At 38.4% G+C, this 25,547-nt stretch overlaps 1 protein-coding gene across 1 annotated transcript in view; it reads left to right on the top strand.

The window, feature by feature from the left end:
• Nucleotides 1-25,547, top strand: part of VPS45 (vacuolar protein sorting 45 homolog) — a 69,912-nt gene that overhangs the window by 38,810 nt on the left and 5,555 nt on the right. The window contains exon 14 of the mRNA XM_004776822.3: nucleotides 219-350. Coding sequence (XP_004776879.1) covers nucleotides 219-350 — 132 coding nt within the window. The remainder of the gene's footprint in view (nucleotides 1-218; nucleotides 351-25,547) is intronic.

Raw genomic sequence — 25,547 nt, 5'->3', positions numbered from 1 at the left:
GAACAGAAAGCAAATCACTATTCAGCATTTCCTGCTCTGTTTCCTGCCAATTTCAGATCATTAAAACTTTTTTAAGCCTTTTATTCTATTCTGCTTTAATTCTGCTTCCTCCACCAAAAATGAAAGATTTAGAAATTAAAATTGTGCATATAATAGTAACACCAAATCTGCCTTTTTCCCCTCTTATCCTGTGATGTTAACTTTCTTTATTATTGCAGACCTCAGGATATCATTGTGTTTATAATTGGAGGAGCCACCTATGAAGAGGCTCTAACAGTTTATAACCTGAACCGTACCACTCCTGGAGTAAGGATTGTTCTGGGAGGAACCACAGTGCATAACACGAAAAGGTAAGGGAAAACATTCAGTCCTACAGCTCTGTTCCCTTTCCTAGAGAGTAAAGCTTAAATTTATAAAACTGAATAAATTGCTGGTAGACCAAAATGCATCAGTTCATAGTGTAATAGAGATGAAAGATCTAACTCCATTAGCTTCATAAATCACCCAGTTAGGTCAAGGACCTAAAGAGTAAGGACCAGCCTGTACCATTAACAATTTATATTTCCTGTATTCAAAGGAGAAATCTTTTTTTTTTTTTAAGATTTTATTTATTTATTTAACAGACAGAGATCACAAGTAGGCAGAGAGGCAGGCAGAGAGAGAGAGGGGGCAAGCTGGCTCCCTGCCGAGCAGAGAGCCTGATGTGGGGATTGATGCGGGGCTTGATCCCAGGACCCTAGGATCATGACCTGAGCCGAAGGCAGAGGCTTAACCCACTGAGCCACCCAGGCACCCCTCAAAGGAGAAATCTTATAACCACGGACTGGCACTTTGAAAATACTGAAACATAATGGTGTTGAATTCTGTGAGTGTTTTTCTTTTTGTTGGTTAATTACACTCACCCAATATTTAGTAAGAAGAATACAAAGATGAATAAGATAAAGATCCTCAAGGAAATCATTGTCTATTAGGAAAGATAGAACATAAAACATAACAAAATAAGTGTCTAGAGAGACAGACCAAAGAGCCATGCATTATCAGAATGACTAAGAAAAATTAGCAACTGTTTCATGGAGAAGGTAGTGCATAAACTGAACCTTGGGTAGCAAATGGACATGAGGAAGAGAAGATACTAGGCAGAGTTCACCACATGAACAAGTTACGGAAGCTGTAGGCAACAAGCATAGAAAAGGAACAGCAAATAGTCAACCAACTGGAATGTGCATAGTAAGTGAGAAGGTTGGCTGAATGCTGTAATTGTGAAAGGCCTTGAATTCCAGGCTGAGGAATTTTTACTTTCTTGTGTAGAAAATGAAGAATCATTGAAAGTTATTTAAGGAGTAAAATTACAAGTGGGTCACAGTATTTTAAGAAGATTAATTTGGAAATTAAGGGCAGGAAAGACAGGAGGAAGTGACTAGAGAAGCGTGGCATGACAGTTGAATTTAAATGATTAGAGACCTTGAGAGATCCATGCTGAGCCATGCACATACACATGGATATATTGGGAGTCATTAGAGGTTTTGTGTACTTTTTCCTTTTTGTGTTATTATTTGGCTTTTTAACATAACTGTTCCTCTTTATTATGGAAGTAATATACACTTATTCTGAAATTCTCTTAGTTCAGAAAATGTAAAGAGAAAGAAAACAGCTCCCATAATCTCTCTACTGTTACACTTTGATCTTTTCAGACCTTTTTTTTCTAAGCCTGTTTAAACATTTATGTGAGTGTATCAGCAGAAAAGGGATCTCTTCCATTCTGTTTTATGACCTGAATTTTGTAGTGTGTGATGTAAATACAAACATCTTCTGGTGTTAAATATATAATCATTCATTCATTAAACAAATTATTAATTGAAAAGTAAGACAACCTGAGTTTGAATCTTGACTTTCCCTCTTACTGTTTGTGAATTTAGGCAAATTACCTAAACTGTTCGTCAGTTTCCAAAGCTTACTCGTCATTTATGTGTTTCTTTTTTGAATTGCCAGTTCATATTCTTTGCCCATTTTGCAATTGGGGTATTCTTTTTTCCCCAGTAATTCTTATTAGTTATATTATATATATACATATGTGTGTGTGTGTGTGCATTACATGTAATTATATATAATATAATTTATTAATTATATAATTACACATATTGACCATTTGTTACATTATTTTACCTATCATTTTCCTTGTTTGATTTTTTTATATTATTCACAGTATTTTGTTTTATAAAAGTTTTATTTTATTATGTTTTATTTTTTACTTTATGTAGTCAGAACTACCAGTGATTTCTGCCTTTGGTTTCATACATAGTTCTTTCCCAGTGAAAATTATATAAACACTAACCTCTATTTTTTACATCATTTTTAGGACTTGCATTTAAAGTTATAGCTTTGTAATCTGTCAAAATTTTATTTTGTAATAAACTATGTAGTAGTTTCCTTTTTTAATTTATAGAAATATTACATATACTTACATACTTCATTACATACAGAGAAGCATACAAATGATAAGTAGACCACTCAATAAAATATGACAAAGTGAGTATAACTATGTAACCACCACCCAAACCAAGTAGTAGAATGTTACCTGCACTTCCAGAAGTCTCCCTTATGCCTCACGTCCCCTCCTTGTCACAACTCCCACAAAATGGTCCCTGTTATGATTTCTATCACCGTAGATTAGTTTTACTTGCCCTTAAAGAATGCTTGTTGGATGAATGAAGAAACAGAGTAAAAGTAATCTATTTTTGCCTTTCTCACAAAAAATACAAGGATCTTGGCAGGATCCTATGAAGGATCTCTAATCACCTTCCTCCCAACTGACAAGATTTCATTGTCCAGCATTTTGGTTCCATCTTGTTTTTATAATCCCCAAATTAATCATCATCATTATTTTCACCTGTTATTTGTCTAGATTTACCCATGTGTTTGCCCATTTCCCCTTCCCCCACTTTTTCACCCTGGTCCTTTCTAATCCAGTCTTCTCACTAAAAACATCCTTTAGTAGCTCTTTCAGCTCCTGGTCAACTTGATTTTTTTTTCCCTAAAAATACCTTAGTGTTTTAAGTTTATAAATCCAGAGTGATAATTTATTCTCAGCACTTAAAAGTTAGAAGACAATGGAATATTATTTTTAATTGTTGCTGTTAAGAAGTCTACTTTCAGGGGCGCCTGGGTGGCTCAGTCAGTTAAGCCTCTGCCTTTAGCTCGGTCATGATCTCAGGAGTCCTGGGATTGAGCCCCACATTGGTCTCCCTGCTCGGCAGGGATTCTGCTTCTCCCTCTGCTCTCTCTCTCTCTCTCTCTCACAAATAAAATCTTAAAAAAAAAAAGTCTACTCTCAATAAAATTGTTTTTGCGTTATAGGAAATGTATTCTACTCGGATTCTCTTTAAGATTATCTTTTTGTCTTTGGTGTTCTTGTTCCAGTATTATGTACCTAAATGTGGATTTTTTTCTTATTTATGCTACTTGGTATGAAAATCCATGTTTACCATGATTACTGGAAATTTTCTAGTCATTATTTCTTTGAACATTGCTGCTTTTCTGTTTCCTCTGTTCTCTTTTGGAACTCCTGTGAGATATATGTTAGGCCTTCATCTGTTCTTCATGTCTCTTAACCTCTCGTGTATACATCCATATCTTTTGTGCTGCCTTCTGTGTAATTTTTTAGATCAGTATTCCAGTTCAATAATTATGTCTTCATTTGGGTTTAATTTGTCCATTTGTTTTTTTTTAACTTCAAAGATTATATTTCTATGCCTATAAGTTCATTTTGCCTCTTTTTCAAGTTTGCCTGATGTTTTTGTTAATTTCTTCTTTCCTCATGTTTTCAAATCCTTCATTTTTCTTTAATCACATTAATTCTATAACCCCAAATACTTTCCAGTTCTTGAACAATTAAATAATCTTTTATGTAAAGGTAAGAAAGTGAGACAGCTTTGCAAAAGCTTTAGACTAGATTCTTCCAACTAGCCAGCTTTGGTATTTCTTTGTCTGACATAACAGTATGCTAAGCAGTACACTGAATTATGTTTGAGCCAATAGCCTTAGCAATAGAAGGCTTGATAAAATCTTGAACGGGATTGTTCACTGGCTCTATCCAATAAAACTTTCTTTTTTTTTAAGATTTTATTATTTATCTGACAGAGAGAGATCACAAGTAGGCAGAGAGGCAGGCAGAGAGAGAGAGAGAGAGGAGGAAGCAGGCTCCCTGCTGAGCAGAGGGACTCGATCCCAGGACCCTGAGATCATGACCTGAGCCGAAGGCAGCAGCTTAACCCACTGAGCCACCCAGGCGCCCTCCAATAAAACTTTTTAAGAAGGAGGGAGTTACTGTGGTAATTGCCAACCTGGAAAAAATTTAGTTAATGTTTGCAGTACATAAATGATCCAAAATCATGTGTTTACCATTTATATTTATAAAGATACAACCTATAGCTAACAGGTTAACAATGAAATTTATCACTATCAGTAAAAGAAAAAAATAGGGTCACTTGGATGACTCAGTGTGTTAAGCATTTGCCTTCGGCTCAGAACATGCTCTCAGGGTCCTGGGATAGAGCCCTGTGTCAGGCTCCTTGCTCACAGGGAGCCTGCTTCTCCTTCTCCCTGTGCTGCTCCCACTGCTTGCACTCTCTCGCTCTTTCTCTCTTAAAAATTAAAATTAAAAAAAAAAATAATGGGATTTGTATTTTGGAGATCATTTATTGTAAAGGCTTAAGTAATCAAAAGCAACTTAGCTTCAGCTTTTAAGGGGAAGGCTCCATTTTCATGACGAATATCGTCTGTCTTGGGTATTACTAGCATATTGAGTAAGATCACAATTCTTAATATATTTAGAAATCTTGGACTCTTGGTAAGCGGAAAGGTTAGTATTTTTTTTAATCAGTTTTATAACTGGATATAATGGGGCTAGTGTGAGCTAACAAAGATCCTTGATTTGGGGGAGAAAAAGTTTAATAATTTGTTTCTGTGAATTGTTAGGGTTTCATTTTTGTGCAGGGGGCTCATTGTAATATTGTTATTAGATTATTGGGTTATTAGGTAATATTAGGTTATTTTTTAAGGAAAAGTCTACAAAGGAGTAAGTGACATACAGTATTGACGCCAAGAGCTCTACAGCACAGAAGTATTATTTTAAGAGACTGATGGTCTGGGGCGCCTGGGTGGCTCAGTGGGTTGGAGCCTTTGCCTTCGGCTCAGGTCATGATCCCAGGGTTCTGGGATTGAGCCCTGCTCTGCTCAGCAGGGAGCCTGCTTCATCCTCTCTCTCTGCCTGCTGCTCTGCCTACTTCTGATCTCTGTCTGTCAAGTAAATAAAATCTTTAAAAAAAAAAAAAGGTTTAAAAAAGAGAGAGAGACTAAAGACTGGTGATCAGGAAACAGTGTGATGTGAGTGATGAGTGTCCTCCTTGGGATCATGTTAAATGTGATATAGGCTGTCCCACAAGGGTATGGATTAGTGGGGATATTGGATTTCCCACTAAACGGGGTAAAAATCATGTCTTATAGCTGGGAATGTGATGTGCTGATATAGAAACTGTCCTTCTGGAGTGGGAAATGCCTGTTGCAGGATATTTCTGGGATACTTGATTTCCCTGATTTTTTCTTAAGTAAAAGTTGAGATCACTGCAGGTCTATTCTGCATATCTTGATTCTGCATATCAGATCCTAGCACCACCACTTACTAGTTTATGATTTGGAACAAGGTACTTAATGTAATGGCAGATAGGTCAAAATTGGTCTCTTGCATCCTAGAAACTTACATGTACCCTAACCTCTCATGTTGTAATTTAAGTAACCTTCATCCTATGATACCTTTTGTTTCTAAAATACCTCAAGATCGGTTGGCTTAATTGGTAAAGCATGCAATTCTTGATCTTGGGGTCATATATTTGAGCCCCTCATTAGACAAAGAGTTTATTTAAAAAAAATTTTTTTTACTAAATAAAATACATTAAGATGACTGTGTATTGAAACAAAATCTCAGTTGTAGACAAAAAATAAAGACCAGAAAGCAATTCTTTCTTCTCTCCCTTGTATATTTCCAGAAATTAATGTAATTTTTGGTGAGATAGGGGTCTTTATATAAGTCGGCTTCATCTTAAGCCATAAGGTATATGAAGGTATCACTTCAGTTTCAAAAGAAGATATACATTAGTTGAATCTGAAATTCAACTTGCCATTGAAAGTTATTTAAATTCAAGCTGCTCTTTCCTAAGTACCTTCTTTTTTTTAAACTGAGGTATATTAGTTTCAGGTGTGCAGCATAATAATTTGATATTTATATATATTGCAAAATGATCCCCATACTAAGTCTGGTTAACATCCATCACCACATAGTTAAAAAAAATTATTTTCTTGGGACACCTGGTGGCTCAGTTGGTTAAGCCGCTGCCTTTGGCTCAGGTCATGATCCCAGGATGCTGGGATTGAGTCCACATTGAGCTCCTTGTTCAGTGGGGAGCCTGCTTCTCTCTCTGCCTCTGCCTGCCACTCTGCCTGCTCGTGCTCGCTCTCGCTCTTTCACTCTCTCTTTCTCTCTGGCAAATAAATAAATAAATACAATCTTTTTTTTAAAAAAGAATTTTGGTGAGCACCTGGGTGGCTTGGTGGGTTAAACCTCTGCCTTCAGCTCGGTCATGATCTCAGGGGTCCTGGGATCGAGCCCCACATCGGGCTCTCTGCTCAGCAGGGAGCCTGCTTCCTTCTTTCTCTCTGCCTGCCTCTCTGCCTACTTGTGATCTCTCTCTCTGTCAAATAAATAAATAAATAATTTTTTTTTTTTTGCTTCTAGTGAGAACATTTAACGTTTACTCTCTTAGCAACTTTCGAATTATACAATGCAGTATTATTAACTATAGTTGCCAGGCTTGTCTCCATGACTTATTTTATAAGTGAAAGTTTGCACCTTTTGACTCCCTTCACCCATTTCACCCACCCCTTCATCAGCTGCCTCAGCTGCATCAATCTGTTCTCTGTATCTGTAAGTTTGGTTTTGTTTTATTTTGTTGTGCTGTGTTTTAAAGTCCACTTATAAGTTGGATCATACAATGTTTGTCTTTCTCTGTCTGATTTATTTCACTTAACATAATGCCCTCAAGGTCCATCTGTGTTTTTACAAATGGCAAGATTCCATCCTTTTTCATGACTGGATATTATTTCATTTCGTGTGTGTGTGTGTGTGTGTGTGTGTGTGTGTTTATCCACATTTTCTTTATCCATCCATCTGTTGATGGACCCTTAGGTTGTTTCCCTATCTTGGCTGTTGAAAATAATTCTTCAGGACACCTGGGTGGCTCAGTCAGTTAAACATCTGCCTTTGGGTTAGGTCATGATCCCAGGGTCCTGGGATGGAGCCCCACATCTGCTGCTCCCTCTGCCTGCTGCTCCCCCTACTTGTGCTCTCTCTGTCTCTCACTGACAAATAAATAAATAAAACCTAAAAAAAAAAAAATTCTTCAATGAACATGGGAGTCCCTGTATCTTTTTGAACTAGTTTTTTGCTTTCTTTGGATAAATACCCAGAAGTCAAGTTGCTGGATCATATGGTAGTTCTATTTTGAATTTTTTTGAGGAGCCTCCATACTCTTTTTTATAGTGGCTATACCAATTTACCTTCCCTCAACAGTATACAAAATTCCCTTTTCTCCACATCCTTAACAACACTTATTTTTTGTCTTTTTGGTAATAGCCATTCTAATAGGTATGAGGTGATAGTTCATCCTGGTCTTGATTTGCATTTCCCTGATGACTACTGATGTTGAACATCTTTTCATCTACCTGTTGGCTTCCTGTATGTCTTCTTTAGAAATATGTCTATCCAAATCCTCTGCCCATTTTTTAATCAAATTGTTTGGGTTTGTTTTGTTTTGTTTGTTTGTTTGTTTGTTTTTTGCTATTGAGTTGTATGAGTTCTTTTTTTTTTTTTAAGATTTTATTTATTTATTTGTCAGAGAGAGAGCATAGGCAGACAGAGTACCAGGCAAAAGGAGAAGCAGGCACCCTGCCGAGCAAGGAGCCCGATATGGAACTCGATTCCAGGATGCTGGGATCATGACCTGAGCCGAAGGCAGCGGCTTAACCAACTGAGCCACCCAGGCATCCCAAGTTGTATGAGTTCCTTAGGTATTTTGGATATTAACTCCTTATTGGGTACATAATTTGCAAGTATTTTCTCCCATTTAGTAGGTTTTTCATTTTGTTGATTATTTCCTTTGCTTTGCAGAAGCTTTTTTAGCTTGATGTAGTCCTACTTGTTTATTCTTGCTTTTGTTGCCTTTCCTTTTGGTATTAAATCCAAAAATGATCACTAAGACCAGTGTCAGGAAGCTTACTGCTTATGTTTTCTTCTAGGAGTTGTATGGCTTCCGATGTTACATTCAAGTCCTTAATCCATTTTGAGTTTATTTCTGTGTATAAGATAATGGTCTAGTTTTATCCTTTCGCCTGTGGCTGTCCAGTTTTCTTAATACTGTTTACTGAAGAGACTGGCCTTTCCCATTGTATATTATTGCCTCCTTTGTCATAAATTAATTGGCCTTACATGCACGAGTTTATCTCCAGGATCTCTATTCTGTTCCACTGATCTGTCTTTGTGCTAATACTGTACTGTTTCAGTTACTATAGCTTTGTAATATAGTTTGAAATCAGGAAGCATGATGTCTCCTTTCTTTTCTTTCTTAAGGTTGCTTTGGTTATTAGGGTCTTTTGCAATTCCATTTACAAATTTTAGGATTGTTTGTTCTATTTCTATGAAAAAATCCATTGGAGGTTTTTTGGTTTGGGTTTTGGTTTTGTTTTTTTGAGAAAGAGCATGAGCATGACTGGGGGAAGGGGCAGAAGGAGAGGGAGAAGCAAGACTCCCTGCTGAGCAGGGACCCCCCCCACACACAATGCAGGGCTCAATCCCAGGACTCTGAGATCGTGACCTGAGCCAAAGACAGACGCTTAACCATTGAGCCGCACAGGCATCCCGCCATTGGAGTTTTGATAGGGATTGCATTGAATCTATAGATTGCTTTGGGTAGTAGAGATATTTTAACAATACTAATTCTCCTAATCCATGAGCATGAAATATCTTTCCATCTATTTGTGTCTTCATTTTCTCTCATCCTTGTCTTACAGTTTTCAGTGTATAGGTCTTTTCACCTCCTTCATTAAATTGATTCCAAGGTATTTTATTCTTTTTGATGCAATGGTAACTGGGACTGTTTCTCAATTTCTCTCTCTGATAGTTCATTGTTGGTGTATAGATATGCAGTGGATATCTGTATATTGATTTTGTATCCTGCAGCTTTACTAAATTCTAATTTTTTTGGTGGAGACTTTATGGTTTTCTCTATATAATATCATGTCATCTGCAAATAGTTTTCCTTTTGACTTTCCTACTTGACTGCTTTTTCTTTTTTCTTGTGTAATTGTTCTGAATGGGACTTCCAATACTATGCTGAATAAAAGTGGTGGAAATGGACATACTTGTCTTGTTCCTGCGCTTAGAGGAAAAGCTTTTAGTTTTTCACCATTGAGGATGATGCTGGGTGTGGGCTTGTCATAGTGACCTTTATTATGTTGAAGTACATTCCCTCTGTACTCATGTTATTGAGAATTTTTATCCAAATGGTTGTTGAAATCTGTCAGATATTTTTTCTGCATCTCATGAGACAATTTGGTCATAGGATTTTTACCATTCATTTTGTTAATGTGGCATATAAGTATCTTCTTTCTTTAAAACCGTTTTTTGTGACAGTATTTTTCAGTAATTCAGGCTCGTTACAAAGAATCAAAGTTCTACAGGCCTTCTGTAGCTATATGATTTGTTTTTATAGGGTCTGCTCTGATTAGGTGTAACTATGATTATCTTTGTTTGGATTTAAACACCATTTAAAATAGAAGGCGTGTATATGCTGCCAAGACACCAGCGAATTTTGCAGAAGCTAATTACCTCCTTAGCAACATTCTTAATAAAATTGCCTTCTGGATAAAGAGACAGTCAATATTTTCTTCTTTCTATAGCCATATGAAGTTTAATATGAATTTTGCCTTGCTTTCCCCTCTCCTTTTGTATGTAATGAAACACACAAAAAAAGATAATAACCAATCACAGGGACCTCTTTAAAGGCGTAATTTTCATGCTTTTTTGAAGGCAGAGAACCTGCCCCTAAAAGGGGTCTGGGTAGTGGATTTCGCAGGGCTTTGAACACATGCAGCAGGTGCCTGCCCTAAGTGGGTCCATGCAGGTTTGCAGTGTGCACACCATGGCCTCCTGTCTCTGTGCTTGCCCTTCTTATGGAATTACCCACCCCCAGCTTCCTTCTTCATTTGTCTTGTTAGTCATACTGCCCCTCAATTGCAGGGGAAAGGGGAGGAATACATCAAATTTCAACTAGGAATAATATATATGACATGAGTTGTTCTGTAGCACAACAGATATTTTCACCAGTATCTATGAGGAACAGTCAGAAGTCATTTTGCCTGAGTTACAAGTTCTAGAATACATAAAGAAGAATATATTGAACACACAAGAACAGCATAAAGATAACAGTTCAGCAGATATTTACTGAGCATGGAATACCTCCATGAATAAAGCAAAGATCCTAACCCTCATGAAGCTTACATTTTAATGCAGAGAGGACAAAAATAAACAATAAACTTAATAAGTAAACTTTATAGTAATTCAGAAGGTGATAAATACTGTGGAAGAAAATATCAGAGCAAGGTAGAGGGAAATTAGTATTGCATGAGGGCTGTAGGGATAAGTTACACTACTCCATATGGTGTCAGGAAAGACCTCGTTAAGAGATTTGAGGAAAGACTTGAAGGAGGTGAGGAAGCAAACTGAACAGATGGAGGGAAGAACATCCCAGGCTCAGTAGAGCTATGTCCTAAGGCACAATCATGCAGTGTGTCTAAAGAGACTGGAGAGGCTAGGAAAAGGAGAGGGAAATGCAGTCAGAGAGGTATCTGGGGCCTCACAATAGAGGGCCCTGTCGACTGTTGCGAGGGCTGGGTTACACTATGAGTTAGAGAGCATTGGCGGGTGTGGGGTTTTTAAGTTTTATCAAAATGTAATTTCTGTTACATTATATACAATTCATCCCTTTAAAATGTACTAGTCATTGGTTTGGGTATGTTCACAGATGTGTGCAACCATTACCACGGTCCATTTTAGAATCTTTTCAACACCTCAGAAAGAATTTCCCTCATGCCAGCCCTAAGCAACCTCTAATCTTTCTGTTTCTATAGATTTCCCTGTTCTGAACTTTTCATTTAAGTGGAACCATATAATAACACAGTCTTTTGTGAGTGGTTTCTTTTACTTAGTATAATGTTCTCCAGGTTCATCCATGCTGTAACCTGTATACTTCATTCCTTTTTAATGCTGAATACATTTCATTGTATGCATTTATCGTATTTTGTTTATCCATTTGTCAGTGATGGACATTTGAGCTGTTTCCACCTCTTGGCTGTCATAATAATAGTGCTATAAGCATTTATGTATAAGTTTTTGTGTGTATTGTAGATTTTTTAGCAGAATCTTGAAATCTGACCTATTTTAATCAGGATCACACTGGCTATCAAACCTAATATGCTTAAGAGAAGTATTATTTCTCTTAAAGTTCAAAATAAACATGTGTTACTATAAAAATGAACATTCTAATTTGTATTTAAATGAACAGTACCAATTATTTATTCATCTACAATAGACTGGTCTGTTATTCTAGTTGTGTTTGTGATGCACATGATCCTACCTTGCAAATAAAAGAGCATCTCGGTTAGGGATTTGAGCTGGCTTGCCTTATCACTTCACAAGTCAATCAATATTAAAGAGTTCTAGTCCCTGCTGGCTGCAGTTGACACTTTAAGTTAGCTCTGTGATCTGAGAGGCCAAGAACCAGATCCATATGGATGGAATTGTTCTCCCAGAAGAAATCCCTCTGTCTTCTCAGAATTCAGGATAGAAGTTGTGTGTGGGGGGGGGAAGCTTGGTAAATGTATTAGCCAACAGTGCTGCCATTGCCTAAACCCTGCCTAAGCTTGGGTGAAGAGAGCACTTCAGTCTCCAGTGCTACCAGTTTAATTAAGAATTTTGACAGGGAGGAAGGTCACCTACTAGAAGGTGACCCTAGATTAACAATCCTCTTACTGCCAGATTCTCTTTGGAAACAGTAATAATAATTATACATAGTAGGTTCTCTGTAATACTCCTGGGTTCAGTTAAACTCTCTATATGCCTGCAGAATACTTAATGGTCCTATTTGTCAGTTTTTTTTTTCCTTTTAATATTTTATTTACTTATTTGACACAGAGAGATCACAAGTAAGCAGAGAGGCAGGCAGAGAGAGAGGGGGGAAGCAGGCTCCCTGCTGAGCAGAGAGCCCGACGAGGGACTTGATCCCAGGACCCTGAGATCACGACCTGAGCGAAGGCAGAGGCTCAACCCACTGAGCCACCCAGGTGCCCCTCAGTTATTTTCTGAAAGCAAATACAGATGAAGGAAAATGAACTTTCTTCCCCTCCCACGTAATTCATTGTCATTATAATAAAAAATTTTAAATATTAAAGTAAGAATCTTTCAAAACAGTACAACTAAAGTTAGCCACTATCAATATTTTGGCATGTTCCTTCCTGTTTTTTCTTTACCTAAAGTTTTTTGAATTTTTTCTTCTGTGTTTGGTTTGGTTTGGTTTGGTTTTTATGTTTTTTTGCTGAGTGTGGAGCCCAGCACAGGGCTTAAACTCATGACCGTGAGATCAAGATCTGAACTGAGATCAAGAGTTGGACGCTTAATCAGCTGAGCCACCTAGGTGCTCCAAGTTCTGTTTGGTTTGTGACATAATTAGGATCATATTGCCTATATCATTTTCTCCTTGTTTTCTTACTTGTAATTATATTGAGAACACTTTATATTGTAATTATATTGAGAACACTTTTCAATGTTATTAAAAATTATTTAAAATAATCTTAATAGCTTATATAGCTATTTCACTTTTAAGAATGTATCTTTAGGGGCACCTGGGTGGCTCAGTTATTATGCATCTGCCTTCAGCTCAGGTCATGATCCCAGGGTCCTGGGTTCGAGCCCCGCATCGGGCTGCCCGCTTGGCGGGCGGCCTGCTTCTCCTTCTCCCATTCCCTCTTCTTGTGTTCCCTCTCTCACTGTGTTTCTCTCTTTCAAATAAATAAAATCTTTAAAAAAAAAAAAAAAAAGAATGTAGCTTTAGGGTCACCTAGGGGGGCTCAGTAGGTTAAGCATTCAACTCTTAATTTCAGCTCAGGTCACGATCTCAGGATCATGAGATTGAGCCCCAGATCGGGCTCCACTCTGGGCATGGACCCTGCTTTGGATTCTCTCTCTCTCTCCTGCCTCCCCCAACACTTGCTCACACTCTTGTGTGGGCTCTCTCTCTCTCTCTCTCTCTCAAAAAAAAAAAAGAAAGAAAGAAAAAGAAAAAAAATGTCTATAGCCATTATTGTTAGACATTTAGATTGTTTATAATTTTTGTTTGATCTAATGTTGACAAATATGTTGTATATTGATAAACCCTTGTCCCATCTCTGATTATTTCCATAAGACAAAAGTACAGTGAGGCCATCTCAAATATTACTACTAGAAGTATAAATTGGTATAACTTTTCTGGAAAGCAATTTGACTTTATATATTCAAAGATAAGGTTAACTGCAAGGCTCTTCTTGTTGAGGCAGTGCTAGTTTCCTGATTTTTTAGAATCTCCGGGTCAGGCAGTGGAAATGTTCTATATCTTGATTAAGGAAATGGTTACACAACTGTATAAATTTGTCAAAGTCATTAAACAATGCCCTAAAATTGGTAAATTTTATATCAACAAGAAATTAAAATTTTAAAAAACAAAGTACTGTAGTATCAAACTGACACTTTTTTCTTGATATAATCAGAAAGATTTAAAAAAATTAAAAAGGAATAGTTTTCTTACTATGTAATTCAGTGTTTTTTAATGCCATTGCTCTAGAACTAATATCTAGAAGATATTAGCTAGTATTATGAGTCATGTACTTGGAGAAACCCTGATCATAGCAATTCCTAAAAAGGCAGTCATGATGATACCAAGAACTAAAATTTATTTAGTACATACTATGTGCTAGACAATGTTATACCTGTGCTCTCCAATATGCTCTCCACAAGTCATGTGTAGCTGTTGAGCACCTGAAATGTGGCTAGTCTAATTTGAGGTGTGCTACAGGTATAAAATATATATCAAATTGCAAAGACTTAGTACCAAAAAAAGAAGTGTAAAATAGCTCATTAATAAATTTTAGAAGTTAATAATGTTTGGGATTTTTGGGTTAAGTCAAATATGCTATTAAAATTAATTTTACCTTTGTTTTTTACCTTTCTAATACAGTTAGAACATTTAGAATTACACAGAAGCTCACATTTGTAACTTGCTTTACATTTCTATTGGATTGTATTGCCTTACCCATTCAGTTTTGTTTCAGTCTCCTGATGACCTAACAAAGTAAAAATTTTTATTACTGTCACCAACTTCATTTTTCAGATGAGATTGAGGTTTTAAGGAAGTGAAAACCTTGTCCAAAGCCATGGAGCTAAATAAGTGACAAAGCTGAACTTGAACTGTTTGTTTCCAGGATAGGCACCTAAGTAAGCACTCAGTTGAAATGATATTTTAAGAAGATTTATCTAGCTATGATTATTTTAATCTCTTACTTATAAATGTCACTTATTAAGGTAGGCAAAGTTTGTTTTTACCAAATGGACAATATGTGAAGCTTTCTGCCTGCTAAGAAATACTGTAAACCAAAGGTGGGAAAATAGTAAAGTGAAGAATCATCTAGTGTTTTTTAAGATTTTTGTCATCCACATGTAATTAAGAATGAGATTTAAGACAGCCTTGCTCTTTGAATAAAAATGGTTAACTTGATGATTAACCAGCTACAGCTGTTAGTTCACCACTACCTAAGATGATGCCTGAGGGTTGGTAATAATATACCCCTAACAGAGTAAGTCAGTAACAATATAGAGTGTACAGGGTTTTTTTGTAGAGAGTATAGTTTAGGGCTTAGAAAACAGCTGGCATTTTGAATTTCTGTAAATAAATTACAAGGTAGGAGGAAGCTGCTTCATATCATCAACAGGTACTTTATAGATTTCTACCTAAACAAGTAACACTAGAAACTTGGACCTTCTCCTGTAACCAGGAGTTGGTTCGATCTCTGAATTATTTACAGAAAAATTAGGATCCTGTAACAGAATTTGCATTTCAAAGGAAGAGGAATCCAGAGGACATTTCTTGTTCACTTACGGACATTTCAGGATCAGTTTTGAAACTGTTGGAATCCTCACTGTCTCTGTAGAGATGCTGGGGGAGGGGGGATACTTTCCTTCGGGGACTAGAGTGTTAGCCACCATTGCAAGAGTCATGATGGAGTGAATCACAGGTCACTGACAAGCATTTATTGAGTGCCAGTTATATGCAAAGTTTTGTGCAAGATGCTAGAAAGATGAAGGCATGTTCTATATTTCTAAGTATTTCAGTGTCTAATGGGAAAATAGATATATAAATGAATAACTCTAATAAGACACTTTTTTTTAAAAAAAGCTGGATTTGGGACACCTGGGTGGCTCAGTCGTTAAGTGTCTGCCTTCAGCTCAGGTCACGATCCCAGGGTCCTGGGATCAAGCCCCCAAGTCAGTCTCTCTGCTCCTCGAAGAGCCTACTTCCTCTGCCTGTCACTCCCGTTGCTTGTGCTATCTCTCTCTCTCTCTCTCTCTCTCTGTTGCTCTCTCTGTCTCTGTCAAATAAATAAAATCTTTAAAAAAAAAATGGATTTAACCCAAGAGTCAAATCTAGGCCTTTCTCAAATCCAGTTTATTTGTGCATAATTGTGTAAAATTAAAAATCACTTTTCATTGCAAAATCAATACATAATACTTGTAGGAAAAAAATTTTAATACAGCTGAGCAAAAAGCAGGTAATAGAGATATCCACACTGCCACCATCCCACCATGGGCAGTGTCAACATTTTGAAGTACATATATAGCCTTTGAAATCTTCTTTATCAATGTGTACACATATATTTTTAAAAGGGAATATGCTATACATATACTTTCAATAAAAATACTCAAATATATCATTTTTTATAGTGACTGCATAACATTCTGTTGTCAGATTGTGCCCCAGTTTATTCAACTAGTTCTGGTTTTTGTTCATTCAACACTTATTGAGTACCTACTATATTCCAGGAGCTATTGTAAGACTGGATTTACAGAGGTGAACAAAATTATTTAGTATTAATTGTTTATAATTTTTCATGCTTATAAATAATGCTGTAATAAGCATTATTTTATGTACATCCTTACATACCTGCCCAGTTGTTCACTTGGGATAGTAATAGTTGAATATATACTATATATGCCGGACACTCTGGTGACTTCATTACATATATTTTCTCTTTTAATCATGATCCAAGAATTAATATTGTGATTCTATTTTTCAAATGAAGAAACCAGAACATGGAGAAATGAAGTAATTGATCTTAGGTCACACAGCAAGGAAGTGCAAAGCTGGAATTCGAGTTCAAGCTTGTGTGATCCTAGATTTGTGCACCGCTAGCAATGTTAAGATGAAATTACTGCCTCAGAGAGCATAAACATTTTTTTAAGTAGGCTTTTCACCCAACATGGAGCTTGAACTCACCACCCCAAGATCAAGAGTCGCAGAGCATAAACATTTTAAGATACTAAATTACTAATTTGCCAGCCAGAAAGGTTTTACCAGTTTGAACCTTTACTCCATACCCTTGCAACACTGAGGTCAGCTGCTCCTGATTCTTAAAAATTAAGTTAAACTTAAAAATCAACAATGTGGGGGTGCCTGGGTGGCTCAGTCCGTGAAAGGGCTGCCTTCTGCTCAGGTCATGATGCATGGGGCTCCCTGCTCAGCAGGGAGTCTGCTTCTCCCTCTCCCTCTGCCTCATGCTCGCTCTCTCTTTCTCTCAAATAAATACAGTCTTTTTAAAAAAATCATTAATGTGTATGGAGAAGGTTGGGTTAAAAAAAAAAAAAAAAAGGAAAGGAAAGAGTTTATTTCAACTCAAATACAGGGAAAGAAGAAAGAAGCAGATAAACAGCGTGAAGCTGAGAGACCAGTAAATGAGAAAGACACAGAGGCAAGAGAATCAGAGGTAGATACTGTCTGGTCACAGAGCACCCCTCATCCCCTTCCCACATCCCTCCATCTCACCCCTAGCCCCTTGCCATCTGGTACACCTTTCTCCTTTGCGTAAACTTGGTTGAACAGTTTGTCTCTTGTAGTCAGAATGTTGCATCTTAGGAAGATGTTCTTATCTCTTACAAGTTTATAGGATATGCCTTTTTGTGTAGTATGTAAGACCCAGTACATACTTGCTTATTTGTTTCGGGCTTTGTTGGGTGAAACAATAAAAAGTTGGAAATGGAAGGAAAGTTCAACATTGCTAACTCTATGGAGTGACACAGAAGTGAGTTGTTTTCTTCCTATATTATCTACATTTCTACGTTTTTTATAATAAAAAATACGAAATTGTTCAGCAGATTTTTTAAAGTCAACAATTCGATGTCATTGGGATTATTACGTACTAAAGTAGTTGGTTATCCTCGGCACAGCCCCAAGTTGTCATTCCCCCACCAAAGCCGTATTACCTTCTACAGCAGAAAGACACATCTGTCAGGATATCTGTTCTTTCACTGGGATTATTGTTAGAGTCTCTGGGCTGAATAGCACCTGTGATTTACAGATCACCTTTTGGTACCGTTGGGTCTTTCATTTATTTAATATCTTTTTTAAATTTAAATTTAATTAATTAACATATATTATTAGTTTCAGAGGTAGAGTTCAGTGATTCATCAGTTGCATGTAACACCCAGTGCTCATTATATCACGTGCCTCCTTCATGTCCATCACCCAGTTACCCCACCCACCGCCCCTCCAGCAATCCTGTGTGTTTCTTATGATTAAGAGTCTCATAGTTTCTCTTCTTCTCTTATTTCCTCTTGTTTTATTCTTTCCTTTCTTCCCCTATGATCCTCTGTCTTGTTTCTTAACTTTCATATATGAGTGAAATCATAGATAATTGCCTTTCTCTGACTGACTGAATTCACTTAGCATAATACCCTCTAGTTCCATCCACATTGTTGTAAATGGCAAGATTTCATTTTTGATGGCTGAGTGATATTCCATCATGCATCTATACTACATCTTCTTTATCCATTCATCTGTCAAAGGACAGCTGGGCTCTTTCTGTATTTTGGCTGTTGTGGACATTGCTGCTGTATTGGCAAAGAAGTCAAACTTTCACACTTGCCGATGACATGATACCCTTTGGTCTTGTTTTGTTTTGTTTTTTAAAGATTTCATTTACTTGTTTGACAGAGAGAGAAAGCATGCACAACTAGGGGCAGCAGCAGGCAGAGGGAGAGGGAGAAGCAGCTCCCCACTCAGAGAGGAGCCCCCCCAATGTGGGGCTCGATCCCAGGACCCTGGGACTATGACCTGAGCTGAAAGTAGGTGCTTAAGGACTGCGCCACCCAGGCGTTGCCCAGTTTGGTCTTTTATTTTTTTATTATTTTTTTTTAAAGATTTTATTTATTTATTTGACAGACAGATATCACAAGTAGGCAGAGAAGCAGGCAGAGAGAGGAAGCAGAGAGGAAGCAGGTTCCCTGCTGAGCAGAGAGCTCAGATGCGGGGCTCGATCCCAAGACCCTGGGATCATGACCTGAGCCGAAGGCAGAGGCTTTAACCCACTGAGCCACCCAGGCACCCCCACTTTGGTCTTTTAAAAGGCAGTATAGCATAGAAGTCAAGAGCATGAGTTCCAGTACCAGATTACCTTTTTTAAATCACTTTTGCCATGTGTCCACTTACACGATTTTACCCAAACTACTTCACCTTTTTCACACCTCAGTTACTCACTTATAAAAGAGAGGTCATAATAGCTCTCTCATATCATTGTTGTGACAACTGTATAATAGAATATATAGAAAATGCTTAGAAGTGGGGCGCCTGGGTGGCTCAGTGGGTTAAAGCCTCTGCCTTCGGCTCAGGTCATGATCCCAGGATCCTGGGATCGAGCACCACATTGGGCTCTCTGCTCAAGAGGGAGCCTGCTTCCCCCCCTCTCTCTGCCTGCCTCTCTGCCTGCTTGTCATCTCTGTCAAATAAATAAATAAAATCTTTTTAAAAAGGAAATGCTTGGAAGAGAATCTGGCACAGGGTAAGCACTCTGTTACTGGCTGACGCTGCTACTGTTACAATTCTTCTATTTGGGGGACACAAAGCAAAAGGGACTTCAAATATGATTCATCATCACCCCCTCTGTCATGACCTTTATCTCCAAATCACTTGTTTTGAAAACCTTGACTTCAACATTATTCAAAGGCAGAATTACATTATTATCCCAAGTAGGAATATACTGGGGTGGTGATGACATTTACTAGGAAGGTAGCCCCATTGCCGGATGACCTTTGTGGTCGATGAGGACAAATATTTTTTAGTAGCTCAAGTTCCATTTGTGCTCACTTCCAGTGTTACCTTTGAGGCTGTCGGAGTCAGCACCTCTGTAATTCATAGGCGCGCAGAGTCTTTGGCAGCCATGCTTGCTACCAGTAGGTTCTATGGGGCTTCATTTCTTGTGTTTTTTTATGGTGGCCACCATTCTACTATCGCTGTGGTGGCTCTGATGGATTGATGTGGTCTTGAGTGTTCCACATGGTGGGAAAATACATCTCTCGCTCTTTTTGTTTTCAGATGATAACCCCCTTTCAAGACCTCTCTGTAAGTAATATTACAGGCAGTCCTGTCCTTGAGGAGTCCATCTTTTCCCTGTGGACTAAGAGGGTAATCCTTTCTCCTCACACGACACCCCAGTGAGTGATACACATACCAAGCCAGATACATCAGCAGAATCCCATTGGTTGCTTTTTTGTCCTATTTCTTCTCAGTGGAAGAATTCTTTTGTTTTGCGTTTTGTTGTGTTTTGTTTTTATAAGTCAGGTGTCCAGTACTAAGGTGGGAACTGGGAAGGAGTAGCTACACTGTTTAACAGGCAGTTAATATTGTTTGTAAGACAGTGTCATCGAATAAAGTAACCTCCATGGAATTGGTTATAATCAAGGAAATATTTTCTGTCTTAATTCAGGGTTTCCTAGGGTCTCTCCTAGAGAAACTGTTCAATATTTATTGGGTATTCATAGGTATTACCTTAAAAAAATGTTCTATAGCCAACTAAATTTAGAAAATACTGCATCCTTTTCTTGGAAAGTCACAGTTCACATTAGTATGTTAAAGATTCTGAGACACTCCAGAGTAAAGAAACCCATTCAGCGTTTTTTTCCCTTTATTGTATTTTAATAATAGTTTTTTTATATTTATAAATAAATATATGTAACATACAAGTTAGAAAGCATAATAATATAATGAACACCCTGGAATCCTTCACCAAACCCAAGAACTAGGAAATTGCCAATAACATGGATCTGCTTGTATTCCTCTCCAATGATACCCCTTACCTCCCTACAGCAGGCAAGCACCATGCTACATTTTGTATTTAGTTCCCTTGCTTTGGTGGGAGATTTTTATCACTTATAGAAATAAGTGATAAAATTTTTTTCTATAGAAAAAATATAGAAATAATATATTATTTCTATATATTTCTAAACAATGCCTTATTTAGCTTTGCTTATTTTTGAACTTAAAAAAATGGTTTCATATTTCTTTTTACTCAACATTGCTTCTAAGATTCATCTGTATTGTACCATGTAACCTTTGTTCACTCATTTTTCAGTGCTCTGGAACATTTTACTGTGCAAACATACCACCATTTACTTCTCCGTTCACCTGTCCATCTACATTTGAGTTGTTGGCTTTTTGTTTAGTTTAGCCTTGTCTTATTTACTATTACTGTTTCTATCAAAGAGCAGCAAGAAGAAATGTGAGCCAAGGATATTGACAGATTAGGTATGATTATATTGTTTAGGAGCAAGAGGAGAATTATTTATTGAATAACTGCTTTATACAAGACATTATTCAAGTCAGGGTCTAAAATACAAAGAAAATAAGATGTCCTTATCTTTGATTGTGTGGTCCAGCGGAGGGCAATCAAAAATTTTTTATTTCTCAAATCAGGACATAATTAATCTCAAGGACACAAAAAGGCACAAAATAAACATGACGCATCTTTTGGAGAGTCCATTTTCTTATAATCTGGGGAGATGGTCAGAGGTAGAATTAAATAATTAAACTGATTAGTACCTTAAAATATGCTTACATCAAAATTTAAAAGGTCCTTTTATGAAAAATAACAAAATTTGAATGGAGTTTTAACAGAATACCAGACCTCAAAGAAAGGGTTAAGGTCATAAACCAATTTGGACTGAACCCCCCATTTTTTTTTTTTTTAAGATTATTTATTTATTTATTTATTTGACAGACAGAGATCACAAGCAGGCAGAGAGAGAGAAGCAGGCTCCCCGCTGAGTGAAGAGCCCGATGCCGGGCTCGATCCCAGGACCCTGAGATCATGACCCGAGCCGATCATGACCCACTGAGCCACCCAGGCGCCCCTGGACTGTACCCTTGAGGCTAATAAATTCAGGGGCACCTGGCTGGCTCAGCTGGCAGAACATGTGGCTCTTGATCTCAGGATCATGAGTTCAAGCCTCACATTGGGCGTGGAGCCTAATTAAAAAATAATAGGGATGCCTGGGTGGCTCAGTTGGTTAAGCAGCTGCCTTCAGCTTGGGTCATGATCCCAGCGTCCTGGGATCGAGTCCCGCATCAGGCTCCTTGCTCAGCAGGGAGCCTGCTTCTTTCTCCCTCTGCCTCTGCCTGCCATTCTGTCTGCCTGTGCTCGCTCTCTTTCCCTCTGTCTGACAAATAAATAAAATCTTTAAAATAATAATAATAAATGCATTCTCTTCTGTTGTTAGGGGTTTTCAGGCACAAAAATTTGAGAAGTGCTACTGGGTATTTACCCCAAAGATAGAAATGCAGTGATCCGAAGGGGCACCTGCACCCCAGTGTTTATAGCAGCAATGTCCACAATAGCCAAACTATGGAAAGAGTCTAGATGTCCATCAACAGATGAATGGATAAAGAAGATGTGGTATTGGATGCCTGGGTGGCTCAGTGGGTTAAGCCTCTGCCTTCAACCCAGGTCATGATCTCAGGGTCTAGGGATCGAGCCCCACATCGGGCTCTCTGCTCAGCAGGAAGCCTGCTTCCCCCTCTCTCTCTGCGTGCTGCTCTGCCTACTTGTGATCTCTCTCCCTCTGTCAAATAAATTAATAAAATCTTTAAAAAAAAAAAAAAGAAAAAAGAAGATGTGAAGATGTGGTATACACACGGTGGAATATTGCTCAGCCATCAAAAAAAGGAAATCTTGCCATTTACAATGATGTGGTTAGAACTAGAGGGTGCTAAGGGTGCTTATGCTAAGGAAAGTAAGTCAGAGAAAGACAATTAAGATCTCACTCATATGTGGAATTTAAAAAACAAAGCAGATATCATAGGGGAAGAGAGGGAAGAATAAAGCAAGATGAAATCAGAGACAGACCATAAGAGACTCTCAACTCTAGGAAACCAACAGGGTTGCTGGAGGGGAGGGAGGATGGAGAGCTAGGGTAACTGGGTGGTAGGCATTAAGTAAGACACGTGATGTAATGAGCCCTGGGTGTTATATACAACTGATGAATCACTGACCTCTACCTCTGAAACTAATAATATATTATATGTTAATTAATTGAATTTAAATAATTTTTTTTATTTTGAGAAGTGTTAATGCATGTAACTTAAATAAAATATGTCCTAAATAAGATAATTCAGGCAAATTAATTAGGAGATACTTCACAGAGGAGACAGCATTTGAGCTGGAGCTTAAAGAATAAGTTGGATTTTCATAGAAAGAGAAGTCAGGGCTAAGGAACAGCAAAATTGAGGACAGGAACTTAAAAGATAATAATAATAAAGAGGAGCAGCACATTTGCAGAATAAGGAGGATTTCTTTGTGGGTAAATCATATATACAGTGAAGAGCTGTGTATAAGATTCCTGCTTTCAGACATCAGTGCTGAATGCCAATGGTTTTCCTTGCTCCTGATAAAATTGCTGTTGGATATTTAGGAAATATTTAGCATGACAGGTGACATTTAAGAAGAGGTCTTAACTTTTTTTAAAAAATAGGAACCTGGGGGTACCTGGGTGGCTCAGTCATTTAAGCATTTAGCTCAGGTCATGATCCTGAAGTCCCAGGATCATGTCCCGCCTCCGGCTCCCTGCTCAGTGAGAAGCCTGCTTCTCCCTCTCCCTCTGCTGCTCCCCCTGCTTGTGTTCTCTCATTCATGTGCTCTCTCTCTCAAATATATAAAATAAAATAAAATAAAATGGAAATATGAATCTGATTCAGGTGTTCACTCAGCAAACTCTAAATTTAGCTTCTATTTTTTATTACGGAATCACAGATCAGAAAGATATTACTCAAGATGTACATTAACTTGGGGCACCTGGGTGGCTCAGTGGATTAAAGCCTCTGCCTTCGGCTCGGGTCATGATCCCAGGGTCCTGGGATCGAGCCCCATATTGGGCTCTCTGATCACTGGGGAACCTGCTTCATTGTCTCTCTCTCTCTCTCTCTGCCTGCCTCTCCGCCTACTTGTGATCTCTCTCTCTGTCAAATAAATAAATAAAATCTTAAAAAAAAAAAAAAGTACATTAACTGGTAAGTGAAGACATTAGAAAAGAACTCCCCAGGCTCTCACTTCCACCACCCCCTCTGCCATCTGTCCCATCCACTGGGCCCAGTGTTCCTAGCCTAGCTCAGCCCCCCCACATAGGCACCAGGTCTCATCCCTCACCTACTCTAAGATAATCACTCTACACTGACTCCTCTTTCCTCAGTTTTTCCCACGCTAGTGGATCATTCATAGAAGCATAGAAACATACTGACTTCCCCCCACTCCCCGCCCCCGCCTCCGCCTTTAAAAACCCTCTACTAGCCTCCTTTCTCTTTCCAGGTTCTGTATCATTTCCGTGTTCTCTTTTGTAGCCAAAAGTCTTGAAGAACAGTTTCTAATCATTGTCTCTAATTCCTCTCCTTACATATTCTCTTGAATCCACATATTCTTTTAAGCCTCAATCTGCTCAGGCTCTCACCCCCATCACTCTCCAGAATATTCTTACTGTGGCCCCCAGGGACCTCCGCATGGCTAAACTGAGAGTCAACTTTTAGCTCCCATTTTACTTGACCTGTCAATAACATTTGATCAATCTCTTCCCTTGGAAACACCTTTATCTCTTAGTTTCCAGAAACAGTAGTCTCCTGGTCTTCCTGCCTCACTGGCTCTTCCTTCTCTGTCACTTTGGTTCATTTCGCCTATCTTTGGAATCCCTGGAACTCTGTCCTTAGACCACCTCTCTTCTCTATCTATACCCACTTCCTTGGCAATCTCTTCCAGGCTCATGGCTTTCAAATCTGTCCGCTACTGACTCCTAAATTTATCTCTCTCATCCAGAGCTTTTCAGCCTCAGCACTGTTCGTGTTCGGGACCAGATATGTCTTTGTTGTAATGAACTGTGCTGTGCTTTGTGGGACGTTCAGCAACGTCCCTGGTGTCTAGGCAGTGGTGCCAGTGGCATTCCACCAGTTACAGCTACAGAAATATATCCAGGCCTTGCCAGATGTCCCCTGGGGATAAAATCACATCTCTCTCGCACCTCTCCCCATTAAGAACCACGGTTTCTAGTCTGAACTTCTCCCCCAAACTCCAGATTTGTATATTCAGCTGTCTACTTGACACTTCTGTTTGAATGTCTAATTATCCATATTTAACATGATCAAGACCAGGCTTCTGATACATCTTTCTAAATACAATCCTTCCTCAGACTTTGCATCTTAGTTCATTGCGTATCCATCCTTCTAGCTGCTTAGGCCAAAAACCTTGGTGTTTTCTTGACTCCCCTCTTTCTCTCACACCTACATCATGATTCATCAGAAAATCTTTAGATCCTTTCCTTCAAAATATGTCTAGAAGCTGAAACCCTCTCACCACTGCTGTCCTGGTCCAGGACACTACCATTTCCCACCTGGATTGTTACAACTGCCTCACCCTTGACTCTACAGTCTTATCTCTGCACCGAAGCCTCCAGGGGTTACCCGTCTTACTCAGAAGTAAAAATCAGAATCCTTACAGTAAGCTGCCAGGCCTCATGTGATCTCATCTTCATGCTCCCCCCGTCCCCCATCCCCTTCCTTAACATCCCGGTCTTATCTCTTACTACCCAATACCTTCACTCCAGCCACACTAGCCTCCTCTCTGTTCCCTGAACACACCAGGCCTCAGTCCCTTTGCACTTGACCTTCCCCCAGATAGCTTCCCTTGCCCCATTCAGGTCTTGGCTCAAATGTCAGTTTCTCAGTGAGGCCTTCCTTGACCCCAGGATTTAAAATCTCACACCACCAACACCACCTCCAACTCTCTTTCAACCAGCTGTATTTTTCTGCATAGCACTTTCTTCATCTCATGTG

The sequence above is a fragment of the Mustela putorius genome, unplaced genomic scaffold (assembly GCF_011764305.1).
Source record: "Mustela putorius furo isolate JIRA1106 unplaced genomic scaffold, ASM1176430v1.1 tig00000695_pilon_pilon_pilon, whole genome shotgun sequence".
NCBI lineage: Eukaryota > Metazoa > Chordata > Mammalia > Carnivora > Mustelidae > Mustela > Mustela putorius.
Note: the sequence above shows the minus strand (reverse complement) of the source record. Positions and strands in the feature narration are given on the sequence as shown.